The 27344-nt window shown below is 40.0% G+C and overlaps 2 protein-coding genes across 3 annotated transcripts in view; one reads left to right on the forward strand and one right to left on the reverse strand.

Annotated features, from left to right (window-relative positions):
• Positions 1–14759, reverse strand: part of LOC141445608 (uncharacterized) — a 33039-nt gene extending 18280 nt beyond the window's left edge. For both annotated transcript variants that reach the window (XM_074111457.1, XM_074111456.1), the window contains exons 1-7: positions 14619–14759; positions 13220–13394; positions 12371–12553; positions 8808–9053; positions 7165–7288; positions 2547–2714; positions 751–865 (exon numbers count right to left, since the gene is read on the reverse strand). In XM_074111457.1, the coding sequence (XP_073967558.1) occupies positions 751–865; positions 2547–2714; positions 7165–7288; positions 8808–9053; positions 12371–12553; positions 13220–13394; positions 14619–14644 (1037 nt within the window). In that variant the 5' untranslated portion in view covers positions 14645–14759. The remainder of the gene's footprint in view (positions 1–750; positions 866–2546; positions 2715–7164; positions 7289–8807; positions 9054–12370; positions 12554–13219; positions 13395–14618) is intronic.
• Positions 14760–15666: 907 nt separating this feature from the next.
• LOC141445400 (uncharacterized) lies at positions 15667–24519 on the forward strand. The gene is made up of 5 exons (XM_074111242.1): positions 15667–15938; positions 19500–19680; positions 20885–20962; positions 22916–23011; positions 23628–24519. The coding sequence occupies exon 5, from the start codon at positions 23665–23667 to the stop codon at positions 24517–24519; it is 855 nt and encodes a 284-aa protein (XP_073967343.1). The 5' UTR covers positions 15667–15938; positions 19500–19680; positions 20885–20962; positions 22916–23011; positions 23628–23664.
• The last annotated feature ends 2825 nt before the right edge of the window (positions 24520–27344 follow it).

The following is a 27344-nucleotide window of genomic DNA, read 5'->3' on the forward strand; positions in this document are numbered from 1 at the left end:
CACTCTCGGCCCATAAACTATCTCTATGACAAAAATCCCGTCGATCCGTCGCTCCGTTACGGCGTGAAAGACGGACAAACATACAAACGCACACACTTTCGCATTTATATTATTAGTATATGTATTACTACTTTTTTCTGTTACACATTGGTTTAATGTTTTCATCACACTTGCTCGTAAACAGTGTCGTAACATGCAGGCTACCTTGGTTGCAACCCCCCAAATAAAACCCTCGACCTTAATGTGCTTGTCATGAAACCCGTGGTCGGTAAATGAGTCATTGCCCGTACTAATTTTCTTGTCATGAAGCCCAAGGACGGTCAATGAATGTAATACTGCATGGCGTGCTGTAGCGCCTGCAGGAGCGCGGCGCGCGCATGGTCAGGCTGGGGTAGGGCGGCGCGGAGGCTGGCGCTGCCAAGAGCGTAGTCAGCGGTATCGGCAATTATTGAAAAAATATGAGTTTCTATTTTACAAATATACAATTTTACTCGCAAATGTGATGAAAACATTGTATGTCGCACGGGCAGTACTAGAATTACGAACATCGACTCATTAAAGCCCTCAGTCTTCGACTTCGGGCTTCTAATAGACTCTCGTTCGTAATTCCTTGTTTACCGCCCTTAAGACACAATGTACTATTAAATGTGGGAAAATTGTAATGACTTGGGGTTTCACCTGTAATGTTACACTTTTTTAATGCTTATTATTAACTACATTAATAAATAAAAAATATAATTGTATACTTACGGCACTAGAGCGACCTCCAGCAGATGCCTGTACGCTCGGAAGGTCCTGATGAGCACGTTTTCCCTCTTGTTGGAGAATTCACTTCCCAGTATTATCACTTGACACGAATCACCATCTAAAATCAACAAAAGAACATTATATAATGTTTTAAACTTTACGATTCTCACTTATCCTACTAGCGAACTCCTACTAATATTTTAATTGCGAAAGTTTGTGAGAATGTTTGTTATTCTTTCACGCTAAAACGGCTGGACGGATTTGGATGAAATTTGATACGTTGATACGTTGATAGCTGGCAGTCTAGTATAACATATAGGGTACTTTTTATTCCGATATTACTACAGGAGTGTGTTTTAAAATCTCGAAATATTAAATGCTAGGATTAGAAGCACGAAATTCGCCATGGGTGTCTTATACGCAAATGTTAATGAAATCGACGATGGATTTTTGGGTATTCCCGTGGGAATTTATTATACTCCCGGAATTTGAATTCAACTGCCAGATTTAATGTTGCGTACTAAATCGATTCTTTCGATATAACTATAGCAACACCAGCTAAAAATTGTTAATTTTTAATACTTTTCTATTGTTGGCAATGTCGCCCCTTCTTCCGCGCGTGTTACTGAGAAATACACGGGTGCAATCAATCTCGGCTCTTTTAATTAATTTAAACTGCTTCACCGACTCCAGTGCTTCAATATCCATACAAAACAGTTCACCGTTCAACGCGTACAAAGCCGTGGGTAAAGTCTAGTAAGTAAGTAATATTTCTCGGCACTTTATCTCGACTAGTATTTACCGCTGAAATATACTTTCACATTTCGACCACACCGCAGCGGATGCGGTCGAAGAGTGGACTTGTAACCCCTTCCATAAGTAATTAAGGTAACTTTAGCACAATAATTACACATGTAGTGAACAGCGACGTAGCTAGCATGGTTGGCATCCGGGGCGGATATTGTAGGTGTCACTCCAAAACTCGAATGAAAAAACTTACTATGCAAGTAGGTACTTATTATTGTTACATATATTATTTTATTAGTGACGGTTATGCAATCTGCCACAGTTTAAGGATTTTTTATAGGTGGCACTACTGATGTTCACGGTCGGCTGTCACCCCTAAGTGAGTGACACCCGGGGCGGGCCGCAGCAGTGCAGAGACATTACAAAAATAGAAACATTCAGGTAGACAATAGGCGGTCTTATCGCTAAAAAGCGATCTCTTCCAGACAACCAATTTCTGAGAAATTAATAAATATGAACAGACTAATGTAGGTGACAGGGATAACAGACAGGAGAAACGTAGAATTAATAGACAATAAATATTAAAAACAATAAAAAATATAATATAAATTAAATAAATAAACAAATACATCAAATATAATACCTATATGACTATGACTATGACTATCAAAAGGCCGCAAAAGAGCTGAGAAAAGGAATTTAAAAAGGAAGTTAAAGACACAATACAAACAAAAAACAAAAAGAATAGAGAAGGATCAAAAACTGGCTGGATCAAAAAGCTAATAGAGAAAGCAAGAATACGAACTTGTCGACAAAATACGATGTTAAAACAATGCTCAACAGATCTGTACAGTATTATTGTCTTACCTGGTGTAGGCACATCCACCACAGACACAGGCAAGGCCCAGCCTCGGCGCTGCACAAGACATCTCAACGCTCCCTCGCCGCTCACAAACTGTACACCGTTGTCTGCCGCGACATCTTATCACTCTCAATACATTTCCACTAGTGATTGAGGTGCTTTAGCACAATAACTACAGTGTTAGCCTTACCTGGTGTAGGTACGTCGACTACAGACACAGGCAAGGCCCAGCCCCGTCGCTGCACAAGACATCTCAACGCTCCCTCGCCGCACACAAACTGTACCCCGTTGTCTGCTGCGTATTGCGCCAACTCCCTATGCACTTCTGTTAGAGGCAGGATTGAAATGGTTTTTTCACCTGCAGACATTTATTATGAGTCAGTTCCAGTTCTAATATATGAATAGTAGATTGTACAATAAAAGCATAAAACAAGCCATTTTAGCCAAGACGTTCATATAGCCACCCGAGCTGGTATGGCGAGGGTGAATAGGCACGTCGAGGGGAAAATGGGTTTAATGCTCAAGTTTTACTCTGCTTTTCACTTCGACTGTGAGGAAATGAAATAGGAACAGTGAAAACAATTGTTCACTTACTATATCGATGGTGGAAGTCTCAATTGGCGTAAGGGACAAAATACCGAAAATCACTTTTAAACATAGAAAATTAGAGTTTTTTTTCTCTGTCGATTGGTAGTATTCAAGTTACGATACGCCCTTACTTTTACTGTTATCAGCATTTATTATTTTAAAATAAAATAGCTTAAGGGACATGATATAAAATATTTGAGCTGAAAAATGGCGTAAATGTATTATTTTTTTAATATTTGGGTCGTAAGGAGCTGTGGCAGTCTCATATGTCCTTTACGACTCGGCTCATGTCGTTAAAAAAAAACCAACAAATATAATAAAAGGGCGTATGGGTCAATTATTGTTTCATTGCCCTTTACACCCCAACATTTTATAACGAATAAGATAAAAAGCAAGAAGTTGTTGGGCGTAACCTTACCGCCTGTACTTATTTTTTTGTACCTAACATCAAAATACTAACGTGTCTACCTACCTTCCTCGCGCCGAGCGTTTGCGCATTGCACATTCGGTCAGTCGTGTCAGACACGTCAAACACGGAGGACGTATTTGATTGCAATCAAATACGTGTGTTTTTTGTCAACGCGCGTATTTTTTATAAGATGCCAAAAGCAAAACAAAAAAGAAGATTAAGTTGATGGATCTCCTAATGGCTTGACGTCGAGCTAACATTTCTGTAATGGAATTTCAGTCAAGGATGTTGAGGTAAATTTCTCTTAGCTACTTTGTTTATTTTAAGCTGTCCTGACAGATCCTAATAAAGGAAGCCTGTGCCCAGCAGTGGGACGTATATAGGCCGAGATGATGATGCATACATAATAATAATTGGCCTGTATAATTAATTATGTATGGTGAGGGTTAAAAATGGTATAATCGGAACGTCGTAAGGGACATTAAAAACAGCAATTAATAAAATAATAAATACTTTTATGGGCGTAAGGGGTATAAAAAGCAAGAGCTAGAGTAAATTGTCGGTCGTAAGGGGCAGTAGCAAACAGACATTTTAAAAAAAGGGTGTAATTGGTACGTCGTAATGGGCATTAAACAACAGCAACTTATAAAATAAGGAATACTCTTATGGGCGTAAGGGACATCAAAAGCTAAAACTAGAGTAAATTGTTGGTCGTAAGGGACAGTAACAAACAGACATTTTAAAAATTGAGGTTACTTTATGGGTGTAACTTAAATTAAAATACCTAGCTTGCTTCTTTAGTTCATTAAAATACCTTGTTAATGTTAGGTCGTAGGAGGCATCAAAACAGATGGTTTTTAGAACTTGTAGTGATTGAAACAACAACTCAAGCAAGCATACTCCCAAATGTGCAAGAAATAGTGCAAGCAAGCGTGCAAGAAAGCATGCAAGCAAGCATGCAAGCAAGCAAGCAAGCAAGCAAGCATGTAAGCAACCACCTAAGCAGGCTTGCAAGTGAGTATGTAATTTTGTCAATCAAATCAACAAACATGCAATTTTATCGGCCTGGGTAGATGAACATCGCGGGTTACCCCGATCCCGCGATGACGGGTCTATGGTATCACCTCCAGCGCTCATGAAGCGGGCTGGCGTCCCACTCCCTCACAGCTGCAATCAGTGTGTTAGAGGAAGCATAAATAGTGCAAGCATGCATGCAAGCAAACGTGAAGCCAGAAGGCAAGCATGCATGCAAACAACAAATCAAGCAAGATACTCCCAAATGTGCAAGAAATAGTGCAAGCAAGCATGCAATCAAACATGCAAGCAAGCATGCAAGCAAGCAAGCAAGCATGTAAGCAATAATGCAAGCAAGCAGAGTTAGTACGCCAGTGGTGGTAGTGAAAACCATTTCATCATCATCGTCATCAACAACATCATCAGTTCGTTTATCGCACCCCCCGGAAACTATGCTATTTTCCGGGATAAAAAACTTATTTACTTGGTGATTTCTAACAGCTTGCAATATCTTCCTTGACCCTCTCAGCTATAAACAAACAAGTCAGCCATAGCCGAGCATTCGTTGGAGTCGGGACCAAACCACTGGATTGAGCTTCACAATCCCAAAATTCTGTCCACGGAACGTCATTTCTACTCAAGAATGGTACGTGAAGCAGTTGAAATAAAAAAGCATAAAAATGTCAACCGGGACGATGGACATAAGCTTTCATCTTCGTGGAATCCTGTTATTAATAAGTGTCGACGTCGGGATGAGTGTTGTGAGTCGGTATGTGATGAGTGACAAAATAAAAATCACCAATTGCGGGTAGTTCGTGATTACGAGTTGCTGGTACTATTAATGATCAAGTGCGGGTAGTTCGAAGGACTCGCGCTGCTAGGCAGACTTGACACCCCACACTTCAGTCCACTCGTGACCACGGCCACTGCAATGTTGCCGAAACGTCGAGGTAAATATTACTCGTGTGTGTTAGCGTGATAAGTCCCGTTGGTGGTATTTTGATTATGAGTGAGAATCACGAAAGTTTAAAACGTTTATAAAATTATTTGAGTTTTATTTAACTTTTAACTTATAATGTCCATTAAAGAAAATGTTACAAATTACATATTTTTTAAGGGACGTACAAAATTATGGCTTTTGCGCGTATTTTTAAATAATTAAAGTGGTTCTTTGAGTTAATTCACCATTTTTTTTTTAAATTTCTACAGGAACTTACGTCCAAATATGTAGCAAATAAAATATAAAATGTCCTATAAGACCAAAAATCGGTTACTACATTATTTATTTATTAAGGTTTATGGGTGTAAGGGGCTATGACACCGTATGTCACGGGCGTAAGGACAGCTATTTTTCTTATTAGCTTTTTACGAAAATATCTATAGTTTCACGTTGAAAAGCAAGAAAATTCAAGATTTTACGTAATTATAACGTCCTGCTAAGTTAAACATTAACAATGCTGAGGGTTTGAAAATTACCAAAAACTTCTTTTCGCTCTCCTGAAAAAGTAGCATTTTGTCCCTTACGTCAATTGAGACTTCCACCATCGATATTACTTTTTATTCTTCATGAATTACTATATAATAATGTTTTTTTTAGTTTTCTTGATTTATTTTGATTGATTTTTATTATTATATAACTTAAAAAACCGGGCAAGTGCGAGACGGACTCGCGCACCGAGGGTTCCGTACACATTTATAGGTATTGTAAGTAAACGGGAAACGTGTCTTGAAGATATTGTAGGATTCATTAATTAATATAGGTACAGAAATTAGTTATTGTAAAAGAAAAGATTTTAAAATAGTAAATAGATAATAACAATTATAGCAACAAATGCTATACCCTACCAGGGTTCATGTTAACTTTAAGAGCTTATGTTACATGTATGCAATATATAAATAAATAAAATAAATAAATATTTCTCGCTTTTTCCGAGTGATTAAATACATCCAGCGTATGCAGAGCCCTACTCTTAAGCAAAATGTACGCAGTGTGGGATCAGATTATATTGGTCATTGATATTTACAGAGACAAAAAATCAAGATTATCAGACTTTTCTAGTTGGTTGTATTATAATAGCTCAAAATGTTATAGCAGTTCGAAAATTTGCGGAAATTTGCAGCATAAACGGCTGCATCTTTTGTTTACGTTGGTTTAGAAGCTTGATTTTTTCACAGCTCTAAGGGACTGTAGGTCTCAGTATTTGATATAAATTTCAACTTGATACCTCCACCCGTTCTCGAGAACACCATATGAATTACGATGAGCTTAAATTGCTTAGCAACTGCGTTAAAGTAATTGAAATTCAACCTGTGAAGTACTTGTTATTGAGTAGTCGCTCCATTGGTAAAATTACATCTTCATCTTCAGTTCCACTTCATCAAATGATGAATTTCAAGAGCAAATGCACGAGTTAATCCTAAATATATCGAAATTACTTAAAGGTTTTACTTTTTTGTTATTTTTTTTTAATTATTTGGAAAAAATCGTAGTGGCTGAACGCGTCGAACCTTTGCCTGATAATTTTAGTTAACCATATTAAAAACAAAACTTACGCATGCGCATTACGGACGCGCCATTTTTGTAAAACTTTGCGATGTTTTGTTTTTATTTTTCAATTTCGTGTTATTAATTGCCTATTTTCGCACAAATGTATTGAAAAACGTCGTATAATACACGGTTGGCAAGGTTTTAAAAACTCGTGACTACGAAAACCCTCGCTTCGCGGCTCGGGTTTATCACTCGTCACATTATTTGTAAAACCTTACTTACCAACCTCGTATCACAAATAACTATTACCTGGCAACACAAAGCGTACAGGGTGCTCCTCGCAAGGCTCAGGCAGCGAACAGGGCCGGACCACAGTCATTCGCTTCTGTATCTTCTCCGGGTACATGGCCTTAGGCAGATTCGACACGTTAACCTGTAATTTTGTATTTATTTATTTAAAAAAATGTTTCTCATCATCATCATTAATTTAAGAGCTTAGCTCTTGTCGGTGGAGTAATCGCCACATTTTTAAAGGCAAAATCTCAAGGACCCTTCAGAAAAGATTTATTAAGACCTACATCTGGAGTATAGCATTGGACATTGACTGAGCGGGACCGAGACAGATTGAGTGCGTTTGAGATGTGGTGCTGGCGGAGAATGGAGGGTATTAGCTGGACTGAAAGGAGAACTAATGAGGAGGTTTTAGAGTTGGTGGAAGAGGAAAGGCGGCTGTTGAGGACGATTGAAAATAGGAGAGGGAATATGCTGGGGCATCTCATATGGCATGACAGCTACATAAAAACTATTTTGGAAGGGCGAATAGAAGGCAGGCGAGGCAGGGGAAGGCCGAGACGGTCATTTATAGATCAAGCCAAGGAAAAAGTCAATGTCATGTCGTATCAGGAGCTGAAAACGCTGGCAGAGAACCGAAAAAATGTTTCTTTTATACAAAAATTACACTGACGCCTGCACTAGGCAAGGCCTGTTTGATCCCGACTTTATCTCAACCCCGTAGGGTAATCGGTATAAAAGTAGCCGATATATCAGTCCAGACGTCCAGCTATCCACTTATCAAATTTCATCCCAATTCATTGATATTTAGAAAATGGAACGTCAACTTATTTCTGGACACATCACTACTATACATTATGCCAATCCAATTTATTAAAAGTGTAAACAAACTGATTACATCAAAATTCTTGTATAAACACCCACTGGATCGAATCAATAACACATTTATCTATAATTCGTGTCTATTGACTAGATATCTAAACATAGACAAAATACCATATTCGGGACTTATCACGCTATTTTTACACAAGTAATATTTACACTCGTGACCACGGCAACTGTAACGTTACTTGTGTAAAAATAGCGTGATAAGTCCCGTATATGGTATTTTGACTATGATTAGAATCACGACAGTTTAAAACGTAGATGTCTAATCACTTTTTTCACCAAAATTCACTTGATTTCAATATTTATTTTTCATTTGCAAAATCTTCGTCAAAATCTGACGTTATTTCTTGATTGAAACATGTGTATAATCTGTAGTAGCATAGACTAGCGTAGAGATGGTGGAAAATTTGACATTTTAAAAATCGATTAATGCGCGGATGAATAAGCGATTTTCATTTACTTTCCTCAAAAAGAAATAGTTAGTGCTTTTATAATAAAATAAACAGTCTTTGGAATGAAATCAAGTATTGTAAATAATAAAATAGTCAAAAATACTTTGATCTATTCAATTAATAAATTAATCGATTTACTGAACAGATTAATTGTTTTGCAATAGGTTCTAGATTTTCACATCATTGAATGTCTGTCGTCGGATAAATGGCGTCTTTGTTTACACTTTTCATAAATTGAATCGAAATACAATATACATACAACAGGTCATTCTTAAGTTTTTTTACCTATATGGACATCTGTAGTAGTATTTTAATACTCACATTAATAAAATCCTTCAGAGGCACCATTTCAAACTCCCCGTTGGACTCCAAAGCTAACTGCGCCACCACCTCAAACGTCGTGGGATACCCCTTCATCTGGTGCGCCCGCATTTTGAACTCCGCCTCATACACCGACTCTATCTGAGGCTTGGGCCGCAGCGCGCGGATGCAGTTGCCATTGGTCCATAGCGTTTTTGCCCACTCCATGTATTCTTGCTGCTCCTTCGCATAGATCTCTTTCACTTCCTGTTGAAAATGTTTCGCATATAACTTTGACTTAAAAAGTTGAAAACCCCCTCCCCGATAATGTCACTTTAAACTTCAATATCTCAAAAACGGCTGAACCGATTTTGATAAAACATGTCTAAGAATGTCTGGAAAACCTGATTTTAAATAAAAAAAAACCGCGTTCAAATCGGTATACCCGTTTAAGGGCTACGGCGCCACAGACAGACAGACAGACACACATTTTTGCGTCCGGGGTTAGCAAGGTGAAAAACCCCCTCCCTGAAAATGTCATTTCAAAGTTTAATATCTCAAAAACGGCTGAACCGATTTCGATAAAACATATCTAAGAAACATCGCTAGAAAACCTTTCAAATGAAAAAAACCGCATTCAAATCGGTTCACCGGTTTAAGAGCTACGGTGCCACACACAGACACGCATAGCGGTCAAACTTATAACACCCCTTTTTTTGGGGTTAAAAATTTAACTGACTGACGTGGGCCTGGGGATTGCGGAGACGAACGGTGGTCCCAGCACGTTTAGGGTGTCTTTCTACCAGAGATGTGCTATGGTACAGTCAACGTCATAAATAAGTGATCACTTTTGTACCTTGTCGCTTTCAGTTGGTACCTACACAATTTCGTATACTTTTCACACATGACGTTAAAATGACAAAGTGATCATTTATTTATAAGTAATTGTTGACTGTACGTTGCTATGGATGCGCTTTATATCCACTAATCATCAAAGTCAAAGTCAAAATCAAAATAACTAACTAATTTGGCTCAGGGACCCAAAGAGGGTCTTGGCCTCCGAAACGAGAGCTGCCATCTGTCCCGATCGTGCGCAGCCTCTTGCCAGTCGTCGACTTGGAGACGTCGCAGATCCGCTGGACACTGTCCTCCCAGCGGTACCTGGGTCGCCCAACCGGGCGGCGACCAGCCGGTCGTCCCACGTACGCTCTTTTGGCAGCCCGATCCTCTCCCATTCGTAGTAGGTGGCCGAACCAGCGAAGTCTGTTTGTTATTTTGTTACGCCGATGATGTTGGGTTCAGCCACCAGCTCCTGGATCTCTCTGTTTTTACGGACCCTCCACGTGCCGTCGTCTCTCTTGACAGGTCCCAGGATCTTACGCAAGACCTTCCTTTCCGCTACAAGGAGTTGATATTCCTCTCTTTTGACATGAGCAAAGCTTTTGACTTTGTTTCACATGAGCGCCTTCTACTTAAATGTGAAATGTACGGTATCAGAGGTGTTACTTTGGATTGGCTAGAAGTTACTTAAGTAACAGGACCCAGTGTGTACAAGTAGACAATATTAATGAGAGACTATTATCAGGTACCGTTAGATCCAAAATACGAAAACTGCAATGTCGGTGTACCGCAGGTAGTGTTTTGGGCCCATTGTTGTTTTTATTATACATTAATGACCTTCCTAGTGTAATTAAATATAAATGTATTCTTTTTGCTGATGACATTTCAATAATAATTCCATGTGACAGTATAAACACCTATAATGATGACATTAATAATCTGATAGAACAGGTAATAAGATGGCTAGAATCTAATAATTTAAAAAGCTAACCTTGATAAGACTAAATATATGCAATTTTATAATCGGAAAGGAGGTGCTGACATTGTTGTGAAATATAATGATACAGTTATATCTGAGACACATTTGTCTCAGCTCAAATTTCTAGGCATAATATTAGATAAGAATTTTTCTTGGAAACCCCAAATTGAAAAGAAATGTAGAGTGGTAAACAGTTTTGTATACCCAATTAGAAGGCTTGCAGCAGTCGTCAATAAAGACACGGCGCTACTAGCGTACCACGGTTATGTAATGTCAATACTCAGATATGGACTTCTGCTGTGGGGAAATTCCTATGACATTAATAGACTGTTTATCAGTCAAAAAAAATGTATAAGGGCCATCTGCAATAAGCCCCCCTTAACATCGTGTAGACAACTATTTGATGACATGAAACTATTAACCCTACCATCGCTGTATATACTAGAGATGTGCAAATTTCGTAAAATTAAATCCTAGCCTATTTACGCAACTCAAAAAATATTGTCAATTCAATACTAGGTATCCCAAGAGACTAGTACTACCTAAAACTGTTTCGAAATTACGCTCAAGGAATTGTTACAATATGGCAGTAAGGATCTTTAACAATATTCCACGAGATATTGCTGACTTGAAATATAACCAATTTGTTAGCGCACTTTTTAAATGGTTACTAAAAAAAAGATTCTATTGTATAAAGGATTTCCTATCCAAAAGAAATTGATCGAATTAAATAATATATCCATCCTAATGCATTAAGAGTGACATGTCTAAATAATAATAATAATAATGATAATGATAATGATAATAATAATAATAATGATAATAATAATAGCTTATTTTCAGATGATTATCCATAAAATTGTTAGTGTATGACCTTAAAATATTTTAGTAATAAATAAATGTGTCTGCTAATAATTCTTATCTCCATAAATGATTTAATTTTATAAGTTGCTTGGCCTACTTGGTTCTTAGTTGTTAATTATTGCATGAAATTAAATTGCAACTTTTATATTCACATGCTGGTGATGCCGGCGAGAGTGCTGAACATTCTACTCATTTTTATGTGTACCAACCGAACATCTCTGTAACCGCTGTTCAAGTGAATAAATATTATTTCTATTTCTATTTCTATTTCTATTTCTTTTTGTGTTAGTGTCCAGGCCTCACAGCCATACATAAGGACAGGTCTTATGACAGTTTTATAGATCCTTAACTTTGTATTCCTGCTGAGAAGCCTGGACACCAACACCTTGTGGAGGGCTGCACTGCAGCGCAGGGTGTTTTGGATGCGGATGTATATCTCCTCCTCTCTGGTGTTAGTGAAAATAACTTTATTCAATTTAGGCTATAACAAGCACTTATGAATGTCAAAAAAAAATCTACCACCGGTTCGGAAAAACCTCTGCTGAGAAGAATCCGGCAAGAAACTCATATTCATTGATCCACATAGCAAACAGCAACGGGGTGGAAACGGGCTTAGTTAAGTGTGTTTTTTATTGTAAAAAAAAAACTTGCTCTGATTGTTTATGGATGCGTGCTGATGGATAGCTGGGAGTGGTGTAGCTATGTGCAGAGCAGCTTGACTTGATCTCTGATATCTTCCTCATAGAGCTACCTCGTACGGCTACATAGCTTAGCATACTAATGATGAAAGGGAAATATAGTTTCGTAGTGCAGCCTACACATTCTCGCAGCATACCTGCATAGCACATTTCAGGTGGAAAGGCATTCTTATGCCTTGGCAGCCATAGCTAGTATTTCTAACCTCAAAAACCTGATAGTCCATCTTGATCGGGCGAGGCATGAACTCGTCCGGCAGTATGGTTTGTCTGCGCGCGCACAGCACCCGCAGACAGTGCATGTGGTGCTGCTGCGAGAGGCTGGAGACACGCGGGTACGGCGGCGACGGACGCAGGCCCGGCACGTAGATGCGATGGCAGCCTGCCTCCTGAAACACACTCACTTTTTATTAGATAAATCTGAACGATGATTGACCCCTATCTAATTTATTCAAGCAGGCGTTCCATTGCGGAGGTCCATATCAATGAACATCTAACATCTGGTAGCATGGTGTATGGTTGTCTTACTCTGAATATGAGTTGTGGTTGAGTTCGAAACGCGTTAGTGTAGTGTGGTGGTGGTGATAGATGGGTTTGTGTTATTTGTGTGAGTTCTTACATTGTTGCATAAACTTAGCTATCATAAGGTTGCAGGTGAGCAAAGAAATTTTTTAAGTTCATTGACCCCTATCTCACCTGGTGAAAAGTGCAGATGAGGCCAAAGCATCTCACTGGTTCAGTAAAAGCCACTCTAGCCTACTCCTTCATTTGAAAAATATATAGCGACCACCCGCTTACTTAAACTTACATGTTGATAATACAAACATGATATAATCATACACAACAACAGTAAGAGTATTTTAAAGTTACTGCAACCCCAATCCACAGGAGCATCTACAACTAACCAGAGGGGTTGTGATCCACAGATTGATTAAGACTGATTTAAATAGATCGATAGATAGATAATTTATTTGATATGCAAGCACACAAAATCTAATAACTAGGGCATAAAATGCATGCTTGGTGCAGCGGTTGAAACAAATAATTAGACTTACATTATTCCTCCTATGGAATATTGTATCCCAGTCTAGCCCTGGCTTCCTGGGTTCATCCTCCGAGTCGCTGGACACCAAAGGGTTGAAGAATTTATTTTGCAATATTTTCTCCGTGACACAGCTGTCAAGCTCTTGCTCTGTCAAGAAGTTAATGGTATCAGGCGTTGATGTGCACCTGAAATTATAATCATTTAAAGTAACTTTCGCCCGCTGCTTCGCCCGCATGGAATATGGTTATTGTGCACCATTCTCTCAGGAATTGTGCATTTTGCCGAAATAAAAAGTAGCCTATGTCACTTTTTGGCTTATAAACTATCACTATGCTAAAAATCACGTCAATCCGTCACTCCGTTTCGACGTGAAAGACAGACAAACATACAAACACACACTTTTGCATTTATAATATTAGTATGAATTATCAGGCAGGTATAGGTATTGGCGGGCTATTTTCCGCAACTCGACGTCTAAGTGCGCCTATTTTGCATGATAATTATCAGGCAGGCAGTTGAATGTAACTGATAGGTGCCTGTATCTAGTTGATACAAATTAATATACCATGCCCAAATGTGCCAACGAGCCTTGTGTATCCAACAAACAGAAGCAGAAATAGTGTAAACACGGTAAAGAGACATTGTATTTCATTGCATTTCTGTGCCTTATGCTATTGGTGTTTGATTTTAATATTTAGATTAGATTTTTAGAAAAATATGGCTCTGTCCATTGGAGGACAATTTTTGCCAGTGTCTAGTAGGTTTTGCCGTTGTACGGTAAAAAAATTCTAGAAAACGAAATTGAGAGTAATAGTCCTGAAAGATTTATCGAATACCGATTTTAATATTTAACTGGGTACCTAGTTTTAGGACAAACTTTTTAACAGATTATTTTTATTTCCTATATGAAACAACAGATCTCTCTATTGTTATCCCCGCTATACAATATTCAATTAATATACACTGTAACCTGTACTGTATGTTTATGTATTCTGGTTTAATTTAGTATTGTATACCTAGCAGGGACACCAACATAAATCTAAAAAATAAATCAATATAATACTGCAGATTCACTACTATTAACCTTTTTTTTCTATTAACCTCTCTTTTTGCCAGTAGGATCTTTCGTAACATAGCATAGCATAACCTTTGTACTTAAGTTTTAATAAATAGGTACAATTACTCAACAAGTAACTAATAAAAAGATGCAGAAATAACTACCCGTCAATAAAGAATTTCTTAGTTCTATGAATAAAATGCAGAATTAGATGAACTGTTTGTTGTTTTATATATTTATCTGCAATACTTTATAAGAGTAAAGCTTTAGATACCATAAATTGTTTTGAAAACACCAAAACAATCAGTTGTAAGTAAATGTAAACCACAAAATGATAACTTTGTCTACTTACCAGTCGTATTGTCGTATGTGCTCCATTGTTCAATTAAAAGTATTAATTCCTTAGAGGATATAACGAATTGCACGTGTTTTATTTTAAAATTCTAATTTGTCAATCAAAACACTGTTTTCTCACGCCGGGATTTCACTCACGGTCACGGTGTGTTTCTATGGGGACCAGTAATGCTCGACCCTATAACTGCTCAGCCATCACTGTACGACCTGATAATACGAACTCATTTTGGATTATAATTATCAAAGTCGTACAATATTAGGTCGTGCATTATAGGGTGTCCAAATTTTTGCTCGGCCTGTTAATGCTCGACCTGTTATTGTACGTCGTTATAATCGAATCCAATCGAATCGAATGACCATAGATTTGTGTTATTTGTGTTAGGTCCAATTGTGACCACAATGCGCGAGCCGAGCGAGCGTAGCGAGCGTGCCGCGGCACGGCCGGCGAAGCGCCAGGACCAAATTATTTATTTCTACTAAATTATTAATATTCGGGTACACGAAAAACATGATCAATCGTGCGAATGCGTTCTGTCTAAAGTGTGCTCCGATTATTAGGTCGTACAAAATCAGGGTTGTCCAATAGCACCTTGAAAACAATTATCGTAACAGGGTGATAAAGCTCGACCCGTGTTCCAAGTGACATGTGATTTGAATATCAGGTCGTACAAAAAATCGGTCGAGCATTTCCAGGCGTCGTACATACTACACCCGTTTCTATCACGCTATGGTCTCTTCTCAATAGTATGCAGGTTCCTCAATTTGCATAGAAGCTAGCGAAATCTAGCGCTCCTTGTTAAAATAACTTACCTATAAATTCTGCTTTCTTGCCATAACCAAAATATAAGTGAAAGTACATCAATATGTTTTTATATCATATTAAACATTCATTCTTAATAATTAAACATTTTATTCAAAGATTCATTAAACTTTCTCAAGCAATTTGTAAAGAACAGAGAACATTTTACTAGTAACATTGCTTACCTAATCGTACCTACTTTACCGTATCTGTCGATTCCGCCATTGCTTTTCCCTTCGGTAAAAATACAAAATGTCGGTCGGCAGTTTTAAAGAAAACTTGTTGTTACAGTTTTTCCAACCTTTCGTTGCCTTTATTTGAGTGAATTGTTAATTAATTAAAGTGTTTTAGTGCTTCCTCCATTAATTCGTTGAGGTGAGCCGACTTGAGCCTTCGGCTCCTTCGATTTTTTGTCGAGACGAGATAGAATTTGATTTAATTATTTCACTACTAACGTATTTGTTAAAATATGTATTCTCGTTTGCTGCGTGCCGGGATGCATGACAAGAAGTGGAAAAGGTAAATAAAACCATTCTAATAAAATAGTTTTCCAATTGTAAGATTGAGTTTTCAGTCTCGTGAAATATTGAACTATAAGCTTGGCAAAGGCGAATTATATCGCTAGTTATACATTCTAAGTGTATTTAAAAGGTTAATAATTAATCATTAACCGTTGTTGAGAGGATTTTTTATTTTGATCAATGTTTTTGGCGTCACAGCCATCGTATCACATCATTATTATGCCTGGAGATTCCTATACATTACAATACTCTTTGGCCTGGAGTCTCTCTCCCAATAAGGCTGATCATGTGTACCAAAGCCTCAATAAAATATAAAAAAACTAACCCGAGTGCGAGTCGGACTCGCGCACCGAAGATTATGTACGAAAAGTTGGTCAGACTATACAAAGCGGGGAACCACACATTTTTTTTTATTGCTTGAAACGCGTAAAAAACAGGAATCAAAAAAGACATAGCCATATTTTGGACAGAAAATTTTCAAGTAAAATTACTATGGAGCCAGGACTTAAAATTCAAAACAATGTTATTTTCTATGTGAGTATAAACCCTATTTTAAATAATTGTTATAATTAGAGTATGTTAAAATGAGCATCTTTTAAAAGGGGTACTTTTCACTGTGACCAACTACAGATGAGATAGAAGTAGAAGAAAGAAAATTAGCATTCAACTTATATTTTAATCAAACATTGCTGATGACATTTCAATCATCATAACAGGTAAAAATAAATAAACTTACAATACTGAAATAAATAAAACTGTTTATATCATAATAAACTGGTAAAAGGACAGCAATTTGAATGTTAATTTAAATAAAACTACATATGTACAATTTCGAAATGGAAAGGCTTATTTTGAAAATATCACTGTATCATTATGATAATCAAATAATGAGAGAATCAAACGAAGCACGATTTCTAGGTATAATTTAATATAGATAATAAGTGTTCATGGAAACCGCATGTTCAGAGTATAGTAAATAAAATAAATTGTTTTGCTTATACACTGGCGGCTTACAAAAATTGCAAATGAACAAACAGCACTAAATGCATACCATGGCTACGTTGGATCAATATTAACATATGTATACTATTGTGGGGAAATTCAGTAGACATTAATAGGGTATTTATTGGTCCAAAATAATGTATAAGTAGCATATGTAATGTCCCCCCTCTAACTACTTGTAAACCGCTGTTTGAACGGTTGAATTTACTGATAGTCCCTTGTTTATATATTTTTGAAATATGTAACTGTCAAATTACATCGAAAGCACTAAAACAAAACAGCAAGTGTGCCTTTTTAATACCAGATACCCAAATAAACTAATTTATCCTAAAACTAACACACACTTGTATTGCAGAAACTGTTTTCCAAGGGCAATACGAATATTTAATAAGTTGCCTAAGCGCATAGCTGAGTTGCCCAGGAGTAAATTCAGATTTAAATTATATCAGTGGCTTAAAGACAAAGCATTTTATTTAATTAAAGAATATTTAAAATAATAATTGACATTATCACAGGGTTACATTGATCTATAAATTAATAACTATTATTCAATTTAGATTATTTATTTATATTACAAAATTAATTGTCTTTTTAGTGAACTTATTTAATAAGTTAATGTTTTCATGCCAGTGTTTTTGGTTACATGTGTCACTGCACCTTAACACATTTTTATAAAACCATTTATTACCTTGTCTAAAGCAAAATAAATTATTTCATTTCATTTCAACAATAGCTAAGATTAACGGCTTAATTCAGTTCTGGCAATTCGCCGGCCGCTGCCGCGGTACGCTTGCTTCGCTCGCTCGGCTCGGCTCGTGCGTTGTGGACTCAATTCATACTAACCACTGCTCGCTTTGCTTGTACCTAAATTTCAAACTTTGGGTCCCTATATCTTGGCTATTTTTAATTACAGAGAAAAATTTGTCTAACAAAATACACTTATTTTAACGTATTCTATACAGAAACATCATTTAAAATATATGTCATCATGACTTCTTTTTGCCAAAAAAATTCCAAGTCCCCGGCTCCTTGCAAAAAATTTAAAACTTTGGGTACCTTTATCTCAGCCATTTTTGATTACAGAGAAAAGTTGTTCAAGTAAAATGCGCTTATTTTAACGTACTCTATTTGATAACATCATTGAAAATATGTGTCATCATGACTTCTTTTTGCCAAAAAATTTCCAAGTCCCGGCTCCTTGCAAAAAATTTAACACTGGGTACCTTTATTTCGGCCATTTTTGATTACAGAGAAAAGTTCTTCAAGTAAAATACGCTTCTTTTAACTTACTCTATTTGATAACATCATTTAAAATATGTGCCATCATGCCTTAATTTTGGTAAAAAATTCTAAGTGTAAAAATTAAGATGTAACAAAAATACAGCAACCCTGCGCCTAAGTAAAATGTATTTTATATTGGTCACTGAAAAATTAAGATTTTCAGATTTTTTGATTGACTGCTATAAAAGCTACCTTTATACCAAATTTCAAGTTTTTAGGACAACTTGTAGGTAATTTGTATGGAAACACCTTTTTTAATGAGGGTATATTTTGTTTGGGTTGATTTCGAAGGTTAATTTTTTACAGAGCTTCAAGGTACTGCACACCAGGTTTGAGTATTGATATTAATTTCGGCATGCTACCTCCACATTGAAGATTGTCCCGTGTGGAAAATTATGCTTAGAGCCTATGTCCCTGATGAAAAAGGATCTTAAAAGACAGACAGATCATTGTATAGCGATCATTTAAGGGTTCGGTTTTTAGAGTTCCGGACCCAAAATGGCAAAAACGGAACCCTTATAGTTTCGCCATGTCTCTGTCTTTCTGTCTGTCTGTCTGTCTGTCTGTCTGTCTGTCTGTCTGTCTGTTTGTCTGTCTGTCTGTCTGTCTGTCTGTCTGTCTGTCTGTCTGTCTGTCTGTCTGTCTGTTCTGTCTGTCTGTCCGTCCTGTCCGCGGCTTTGCCCAGGGACTATCAATGCTAGAAAGCTGTAAATTAAATTTTTTTTAGGGTACCTCCCATAGACGTAAAGTGGGGGTGATTTTTTTTCTCATCCTAACCCTTTAGTGTGGGGGTATCGTTGGATAGGTCTTTTAAAACCCTACTGGTTTGCTAAGACAATTTTTCAATTCAGTGATTTGTTTGCGAAATATTCAACTTTAAAGTGCAAATTGTCATTAAAATAGGGCGTTTTCATTAAAATTCACAACCGTAGTAAGTATATCAAACTTAAAAGGAAAACTATAACGGCAAGTTTGCTTGAGAATTATTAGTAGTTTAAGAGTAAATAGCAGCCTAAGGTATAAAATATACCTAAACTTGGAAGATTCCGTATAAAATACGAAATCCTTAGAAAAATATTACTAAATATTTTCGTAATGGCTACGGAACCCTATTTTGGGCGTGTCCGACACGCTCTTGGCCGGTTTTATCCCTTTTGAAGCACAAGTGCAAATTTGTTTCATGAGGATAAAACACAAGTGCACATATAAGAACAAGTGCGCAATTGTGCTTTACACGAATCTGAAAAAAGAGTAACATATTTATTTTTATTTATAGGTGTAAGTTTTCATGTGTTTCCGGATCCAGCCAAGGAAATAGACAGATTTCGAATGTGGGGTCAGAATGTTCGATGACATACATTTTCAAGAATAGGACAGTGAGTCAACAACAAAAAAAAAATATTGTTATGATAAACAGAGATTGAGCAAAGCTGCAATACCCGTGCTTAACTTACCAGGTATGTATATATAAAGAAATACTTTGCATTTATAATGATACGCAGGTGGTAGGTGGGTAGTCTGGTAGTTGACCTATGACCTCACAAGCAGAATGTTGTTGTTTTTTTTTTTTTTGACTGGATAGCAAACAAGCAAGTGGGTCTCCTGATGGTAAGAGATCACCACCGCCCATAAACATCTGCAACGCCAGGGGTATTGCAGATGCGTTGCCAACCGAGAGGCCTAAGATGGGATACCTCAAGTGCCAGTTATTTCACCGGCTGTTTTACTCTCCACGCCGAAACACAACAGTGCAAGCACTGCTGCTTCATGGCAGGATTAGCGAGCAAGAAGGTGGTATAGAACTCTGGGTGGACCTTGCACAAGGTCCTACCACCTGTTGTTGATTCAAACCTCTTAGTTTTTCGGATTTATGTGTGAAATAACATTAACCATAAGCTTTTTGGTGAAAGAATACATGGTGAGGAAACCTGCACGCACTTGTGATCAGTGGTATGTGTGAAGTTCCCAACTTGCACTGGGCACTGGGCCCTCCCTCTATCAGTGAGGAAGCCTGTGGCCAGTGGTGTGATATACATATTGTATATATGCTGGAGCTGACGATGATGATGGACTTATATTGGCCAACGAAAGCTGTACCAGACAAACTGCGGCAAATTAAAAAGAAATGTGGCTGACAACTCTTGCTGTACACTGTTTAAACAATGTTGATACTTAGATATTATTAAAATTTTCCAGATCTTAAATTATACTTCGAGACTTCAAGCTACACCAACATTAATTATAGTAATGTGTGAAAGTTGATGATGTACTTTAGGAGTCCCTTGGTCAATTTTATGACTTTTGTCAGTGTCCATTTATGTACAGTCCAGACGCATCAATTTTGGACCATTTTGACCAGATTGGCATTGAATATAGTCTTCTAACATTTTAATTATAATATAATCTTATAAAATTTTGCATTTTGAGAATGGTAGGTTGAATTGAACAAAAAATAATTTATTTATTTCTTAGAGCAGAAATATCGAAACTATCTAAGCCGGGTTAGAATTTATTTATTTATTATTTAACAAATTTGATGTGGAATGTCAATATGTCAATTTTGACAGTCTTCTAAAATGACACCAGATTAAAGTTTGGTAAAAAATGCGTGGACAGCTTTTGCTGGCCAGATTCTAACAACTTTATTGTTTGTAATTACAGGTTCAACTCAAATTGAAGTATCTGCTGCAAGGACAATAGACACCTTTAATACAGATTTGCCTACAACAAGCACTGCAGGTAATTTCATGCGACTGTTGTTTATTTAAACAGACTTATATTGAAGTGGGTGATGTAAGTAGATACAGTTATGTGTATGCGAACCAAGCAAATCAATTTTGGAATACACTATTATTGATGAAAATGTGTGCATTCTGTTGGTGCCTGTATTTGAATTACACGGATTTGCATAATTTACCATTTTCACTTCTGTTAGTAAAATTTTAATTGCCTCATGACAACATGGGAGACTGACTAGTTTTGGCAAACTAATTTTTTTCCAATTAATCTAAATAAGTAATTAGTATAAATAATTAGGTTTATGTTTGTGACAAGCAAGATATGTGACAGCCAATACAGGACACAATACATTTATATTTAACTACTATATTAAAAAAAATATATGTATATTACTTTTTAGGGTATGTACCATACCTCGAAAACAAATAAGTTTTCTATTAATAACCTAACCATAAAAATTTCATTTTGAATACAAGCTTTTTACGCTGACTGTTCTTTTTGTTGACTGTACTTGCATTGTCACCCAAATTACATTTGTATACCAAATTTCAAGTCGATGCTATTAACCGTTGAAGAGTTCCGCCCTGCAGAGACAATCCTGGCTGGACTACTAGGATGTTACTACCAGATTATTGTGTTGTCACGCGATTTATATAAGTATTCCAAATTTCAAGTCAATCTGACTACTGGAAGTTGGTCAAATTATACTTGCAAGATTTGACTACAGACAGAGACAGACAACGGGAGTAGGTGAAACTAAATAAAAGCTTGTAAAAATGCAATTTTTAGTAAAAGCTCTTTTGCCAACTATAGTGTTTATTCGGAAACCAGCATAAGATAAACAAAAAAATTGATACACAATAATAATAATAATAATAAATATCACGGGACAATTCACACCAATTGACCTAGTCCCAAAGTAAGCTTAGCAAAGCTTGTGGTATGGGTAACTAAGCAACGGATAAATATAATTATGTAGATATAGATACATACTTAAATACATATTAAACACCCAAGACCCGAGAACAAACATTCGTATTTTTCATACAAATATCTGCCCCGACACGGGAATCGAACCCGGGACCTCAAGCTTCGTAGTCAGGTTCTCTAACCACTAGTCCATCTGGTCATCTAAACACAAGAATTTAACTGAAACTCAATGTCAACTGGAAGAGATCCCTGTTAGGATGATTTGCACACACACACACACACACACACGCACGCACGCACGCACGCACACACACCACGCACGCACGCACGCACGCACACACACACACACACACACACACACACACACACACACACGCACGCACACGCACGCACGACACACACACACACACACACACACACACACACACACACACACACACACACACACACACACCATCACCATAATTTCGATTAAATTTTAGAAAGTACCTCATTTACAACTAGTGCTAAATTTAATTTTTGAATACCTTTGTTCACTAATATAATTTTATAATAATAATAGTCTAGATGGTTTAACAATTAATATGGTAAAATGTATTAACTTTCCGCCTCAGTTTTGTTAACCAACATACAAATTGGTTACCTACAGAACAGGCCTTGGCTAGTGTAGGAGTCAGTGTAATTTATTGTAAAGTACCACCATTTAAAAAAAAAAAAATTGTATGTGTAGTTTGAATTGAATAAAAAAAAAATGAAATTGAATTAAAATTAAATTTTCTGTACAATAAAGAGCTTTACATACATACATACATTACTATATGAGTGAAAGTATGTATTGTAGATTTGAATTAAGTTCTCTTTACGTTGTCCAACATTTCTACTCACTCAATCAGTCATTGAGGTGTAAAGAATTGTATAAGATCTTGAAACGAAATTTTGCAACTGCTTGATCCCCAATTTATAGCATTCTATACAAATAGCTGTTTTCATATAATATTATAATTATATATTTGGGGATTGCAGGTGTACAGGTTCCAACTGGAGAAATAGCTGCTGGAATTGCTTCCTTGAACAAGACAGCTGGTATCACCATTGATATTCCAAAGCCTAGAACTTCAGGTAAGCAACTGGTCACCCACATATTTATTTATTTATTTATCGTTATCATCAGCCTATTTACGCCGTACTGCTGGGCACAGGCCTCCTCTCACAATGAGTGAGCTTGGGCTATAGTTCTCACGCAGGCCTAGTGCGGATTGAGAACTTCACACACGCCATTGAATTTCTTCGCAGGAGTGTGCAGTGTTCCTCACGATGTTTGCCTTCACCAAAGAGCTCATGGTAAATTACAAATGTAATTCCGCATATAAATTCCGAAGAACTCGGAGCTGGGCTGGAACCCACGACCCTCTGCTTTTGTTGCGGACAACCACGCGACGCTGTAGTTTTAATTAGTTTCTAATTAGATTTAGAGGCTGTTTCACCACCCGTTGATTAGTGTTAACTGACGGTTAGATGTGATGTCTCTATTTGTTGTGTTAGAATAAACGGAGACGGCATCACATTTAACCGTCGGTTAACGCTAATCAATGGATGGTGAAACAGCCCCTTAAGCTTCAATTATATAGATTCTAATTAGATTTTAAGATTATTGTATATTAGTACTGTAATTTAGCTTTAATTAGGTTAAGTTTCCCGAAATAATGATTTTTGAAGTTGATTTTTGCGACACTAGCCCATACCGAATAATAAATGCGACGACTGCGATATGAATGGGCTACTTCTCCGTTGATGCGCACCTCGGCGGGCTGATTGGTTCCGGCGCAGCATGGCGTAGCAACCGACGCCTCAACAGGCGCCTAAACCGGAGCCGAAGCGGTGCCTATCTCCGCCACCACCCGAACACAAGCGGCGCCGTTCGCCACCAGCGAGGCATCGAGAAGCTCGCCGAGGCACTGGAAAAGATGGCGCGGGTGCGTCCACCACCGCGCCAAGTGTACGAGCTGCCTTCCTTCTCCGATGCGGCGAGGGAGTGGCTGCCGTTCCAGGCGGCTTACAACGAATCGTCGAAGGCGTACAGCTTCACGCCAAACGATAACATGGCGCGGCTGCGCTCATGTTTGCGCGGCCCCGCACGCGAAGTAGTGGAGTCGCTGCTGCACACTGCCGCCAACCCCGAGGCGGTGATGCAGACCCAGCGGCAGTGTTACGGACGTCCAGAGGTCCTGGCATCAAAAGCCTTGGACGACTTAAAGAAGCTGCCGCGCTTGGGATCGACCACCACCGAGATCAACACATTCGCGGTGAAGTTGCAGACCATAGTGACAGTGCTGGGGTCCATTGAGCAGCAGGGCTACCTCGCCAGCCCCCTGCTCGCGCGGAATGTCATGGAGAAGCTGAGCCAGCATCTCCGGGCACGCTTCGGCGACTACGCGGCCGAGCAGATAACCACGATGGAGCCGCAGATCATGGTACTTTCGCGCTTTCTCATGCGCGAGGTGGACCGTGCCCTCCGATACGCTTACACTTCAGGGGGTACGAAGTCCGCCGCCGCCGCAGCCGTCCGACGAGAGGTGGCCCGACCGACGCCTGCCAAACCAGCGAAGCCGATCCAGCGACCGATCTAAACCACTGAGGCGCAGGACGCGCGCAATTGCCTCGCCTGCGGAGGCGGCCATCCAACTCCGCGCTGCAAATGGGTCGCGCAGATGGCGGTGAACGAGCGCTGGCGGTGGGCACGCGACAACCGGGTCTGCTTCCGGTGCCTCGACCGGCAGCACCGCCGCGTCACCTGCCGCGTCGACTGGTGCCGCCACGTGCGCCATCCGCTGCTGCAACTCCAAACCGTCGACGATCGCGACCGCGTGCCGCCCCCGGAACGGCCATCAACATCGAAATCGGCGCCGCCTCCGGGTGGGCAGGCGCCGACCGCGGACGAACAATCTGTGGCAACAGTGCGCGAGGACAACGACGGGTCCAAAGTGCTTCTAAAAATGTGCCGTGGGCGAGTGAGCCGTTCTGAATCTGTTCGCGAAGAACTACGCCGAGCCCGCGAGCGGCGAAGAGGTATTCGACCCACGCGCCTGGGTCCTGCCGCACTTCGCGGTGAGGAACGTCAATAAGCCCGGCAAGCTGCGCCTGGTGTTTGACGCGGCGGAGCGAAGCCAGGGCCGCTGTCTCAGTGACTTCCTGCTGGAGGGCCCCACCTACTGCAATCAAAGACGTACTTATCGAAAAATCTGACGTATATTCCCAGCCTTAATTATTCGGCTAATCTACGTATCGGTATTTCACCAGTAGATATTTCTCCTAAATCTTATTTGCCCAAATAACTACGTAGTCAGTCCCAAAGTTCTGTCACAAATGAAAATAAGGATCAAAACAAAAGTACCAATCAGTTTTGAATAAATTATATACCATTTTAAAGTACATTTAATAAAAAATTAAAATTATTTAAAATTATTCAAAATGACTTCCTTTGTTTTTAATACAGGCCCTTAATCGGCGCAGCCAGTCGTCTATCGCAGCACGCACCATTTTCATGTCTATTTCAGCGACTGCTTTTCTTAAATATTACTTCAGGCTCTCCAAATTTTTATGGGGTTTAGCACAGACCTTCCCCTCTAAGACCTGCCAAATTTTAAAGTCCAGAGGATTAAGGTCCGGACTGGAGGAAGGCCAATCTTCGTGTTTTATAAAGTCGATTTTTTGACGGTCAAACCAGGCTTGAGTGGTCTTGGCTTTGTGTGCTGGCGCAGAATCCGGCTGGAACACAAAATTATGTCCTGAAAATAGCGTGTTGGGCAGATCTTTGACATGCTTATCCAAAACCGTCTCTTGGTACACTTTCGCACTGATTTTGACCCCTTTTTCGCAAAAATGAACCTCAGTTGGTCCGTAATAAGATCAGAGAATACTCTTCAGAACTCCTAGCGTACACTCTATCATTCTGTTTATTGTACTTCTCTTCAATATCGAAAATCTTTTCGTCTGTTTCGTCTGGACGCCGAGGACGGCGGCGCGTTCATCCGGTGGGCGCGCGGCTTGCCGGCCATAGCAGCGCTACGCCTGAACCGGAGCTACGCGCTCGGCCACTACGAGCTCCACGCGTTCGTAGACGCGAGCGAGAGCGCCTACGCCGTAGCGAACTACCTGCGAACGACCGACGCCGCATGGGCGGTTACGACGACTTTGGTGGCTGGAAGAGCCAAGGTCGCCCCCCTGCGGCAACAGCATCCCGCGGATGGAGCTGCAGGCGGCCCTCATCGGGGCCCGCCTGGCGGCTACGATCGTCGCTAAACAGCGACTTCAGTTGGAGCGCGTCGTCCGGTGGAGCGATTCACGAACGGTGTTGTCGTGGATACGGGACGACGCCAAACGCTACACGCCATTTGCTCAGCGAGATAGCCGAACTAACCCAGCCCGAGCAGTGGCGCTGGGTACCGACCCAAGCGATCCCGGCTGACGACGCTACGCGAGCGGACAGTACTCCCGAGATCGCCGCCACCGACCGGTAGTTCACCAGGCACGATTTTCTGCGCCTGCCAGAGAACCAGTGGCCGCAGGAACCTCCGACAATGCGAGAAGCCAGCTTATTGGTGAGTGCAAGCGATAACAGTGCGAGTGGCAAGTCACCGCGAGTGGACAGCTACCAGAGATTTTGCGATTTTCGAAAAACTCATTCGAGCCACCGAACCGCGCTGTAAAAAGCGAACTATCGACTTAGTGCGACGAGAGGAGCACCTCTACCAACGGAGGTGCCAGACGAACGACTTCGCCTCCTCCAAAGCGGGGAGAGGCTACCGAAGAGGAGCCGCCCTTACGCGCTCGACCCCGTCCTGGAGGACGGCCTGCTGCGGATGCGCGGGCGAATCAACGCCGCGCCGGTGCCGGGCCTAGAGAAGAGGCCCGGCATTCTTGATGGCGACACGCCTTCTGATCGAGAGGGCGCACCGCGACGCCGCCCACTCATCCAACGAGCGGGTGGTCAATGACCTGCGGCACCGGCTGTGGGTGCTCCATCTGCGCTCCACCGTCAAAGAAGGTGGCGCGCGCCTGCCGCACGTGCGCCTTACGACGCGCGACAGCCCGACCTCAGCGATGAGCGACCTGCCGCGGCTCGGATCGAGCCGCACTGCCGGCCCTTCACCAACTGCGGGTCGATTATTTCGGCCCCCTCACCATCGGACGGCGGCACGAGAAGAGATGGGTGGCGCTGTTCACGTGCCTTACGACGCGCGCCGTCCATCTCGAGACGGTGTCAACCTCTCCACCGACTCCGCCATCATGGCGCTGGCTGCGGCGCTGGCGGCTCGTCGCGGGTGGCCCCGGCTCATGTTACAGCGATAACGCTGCATGTTCCGCGAGGCGACACCGAGCTGCGCGCCGCCTACACCGAGTGGCTTGCCAGCGCGCGCGACTATGCGGCTGCGCCATTCGGATCAGACGCCAA

Source organism: Choristoneura fumiferana, chromosome 2, assembly GCF_025370935.1.
Source record: "Choristoneura fumiferana chromosome 2, NRCan_CFum_1, whole genome shotgun sequence".
Classification (NCBI taxonomy): Eukaryota; Metazoa; Arthropoda; class Insecta; order Lepidoptera; family Tortricidae; genus Choristoneura; species Choristoneura fumiferana.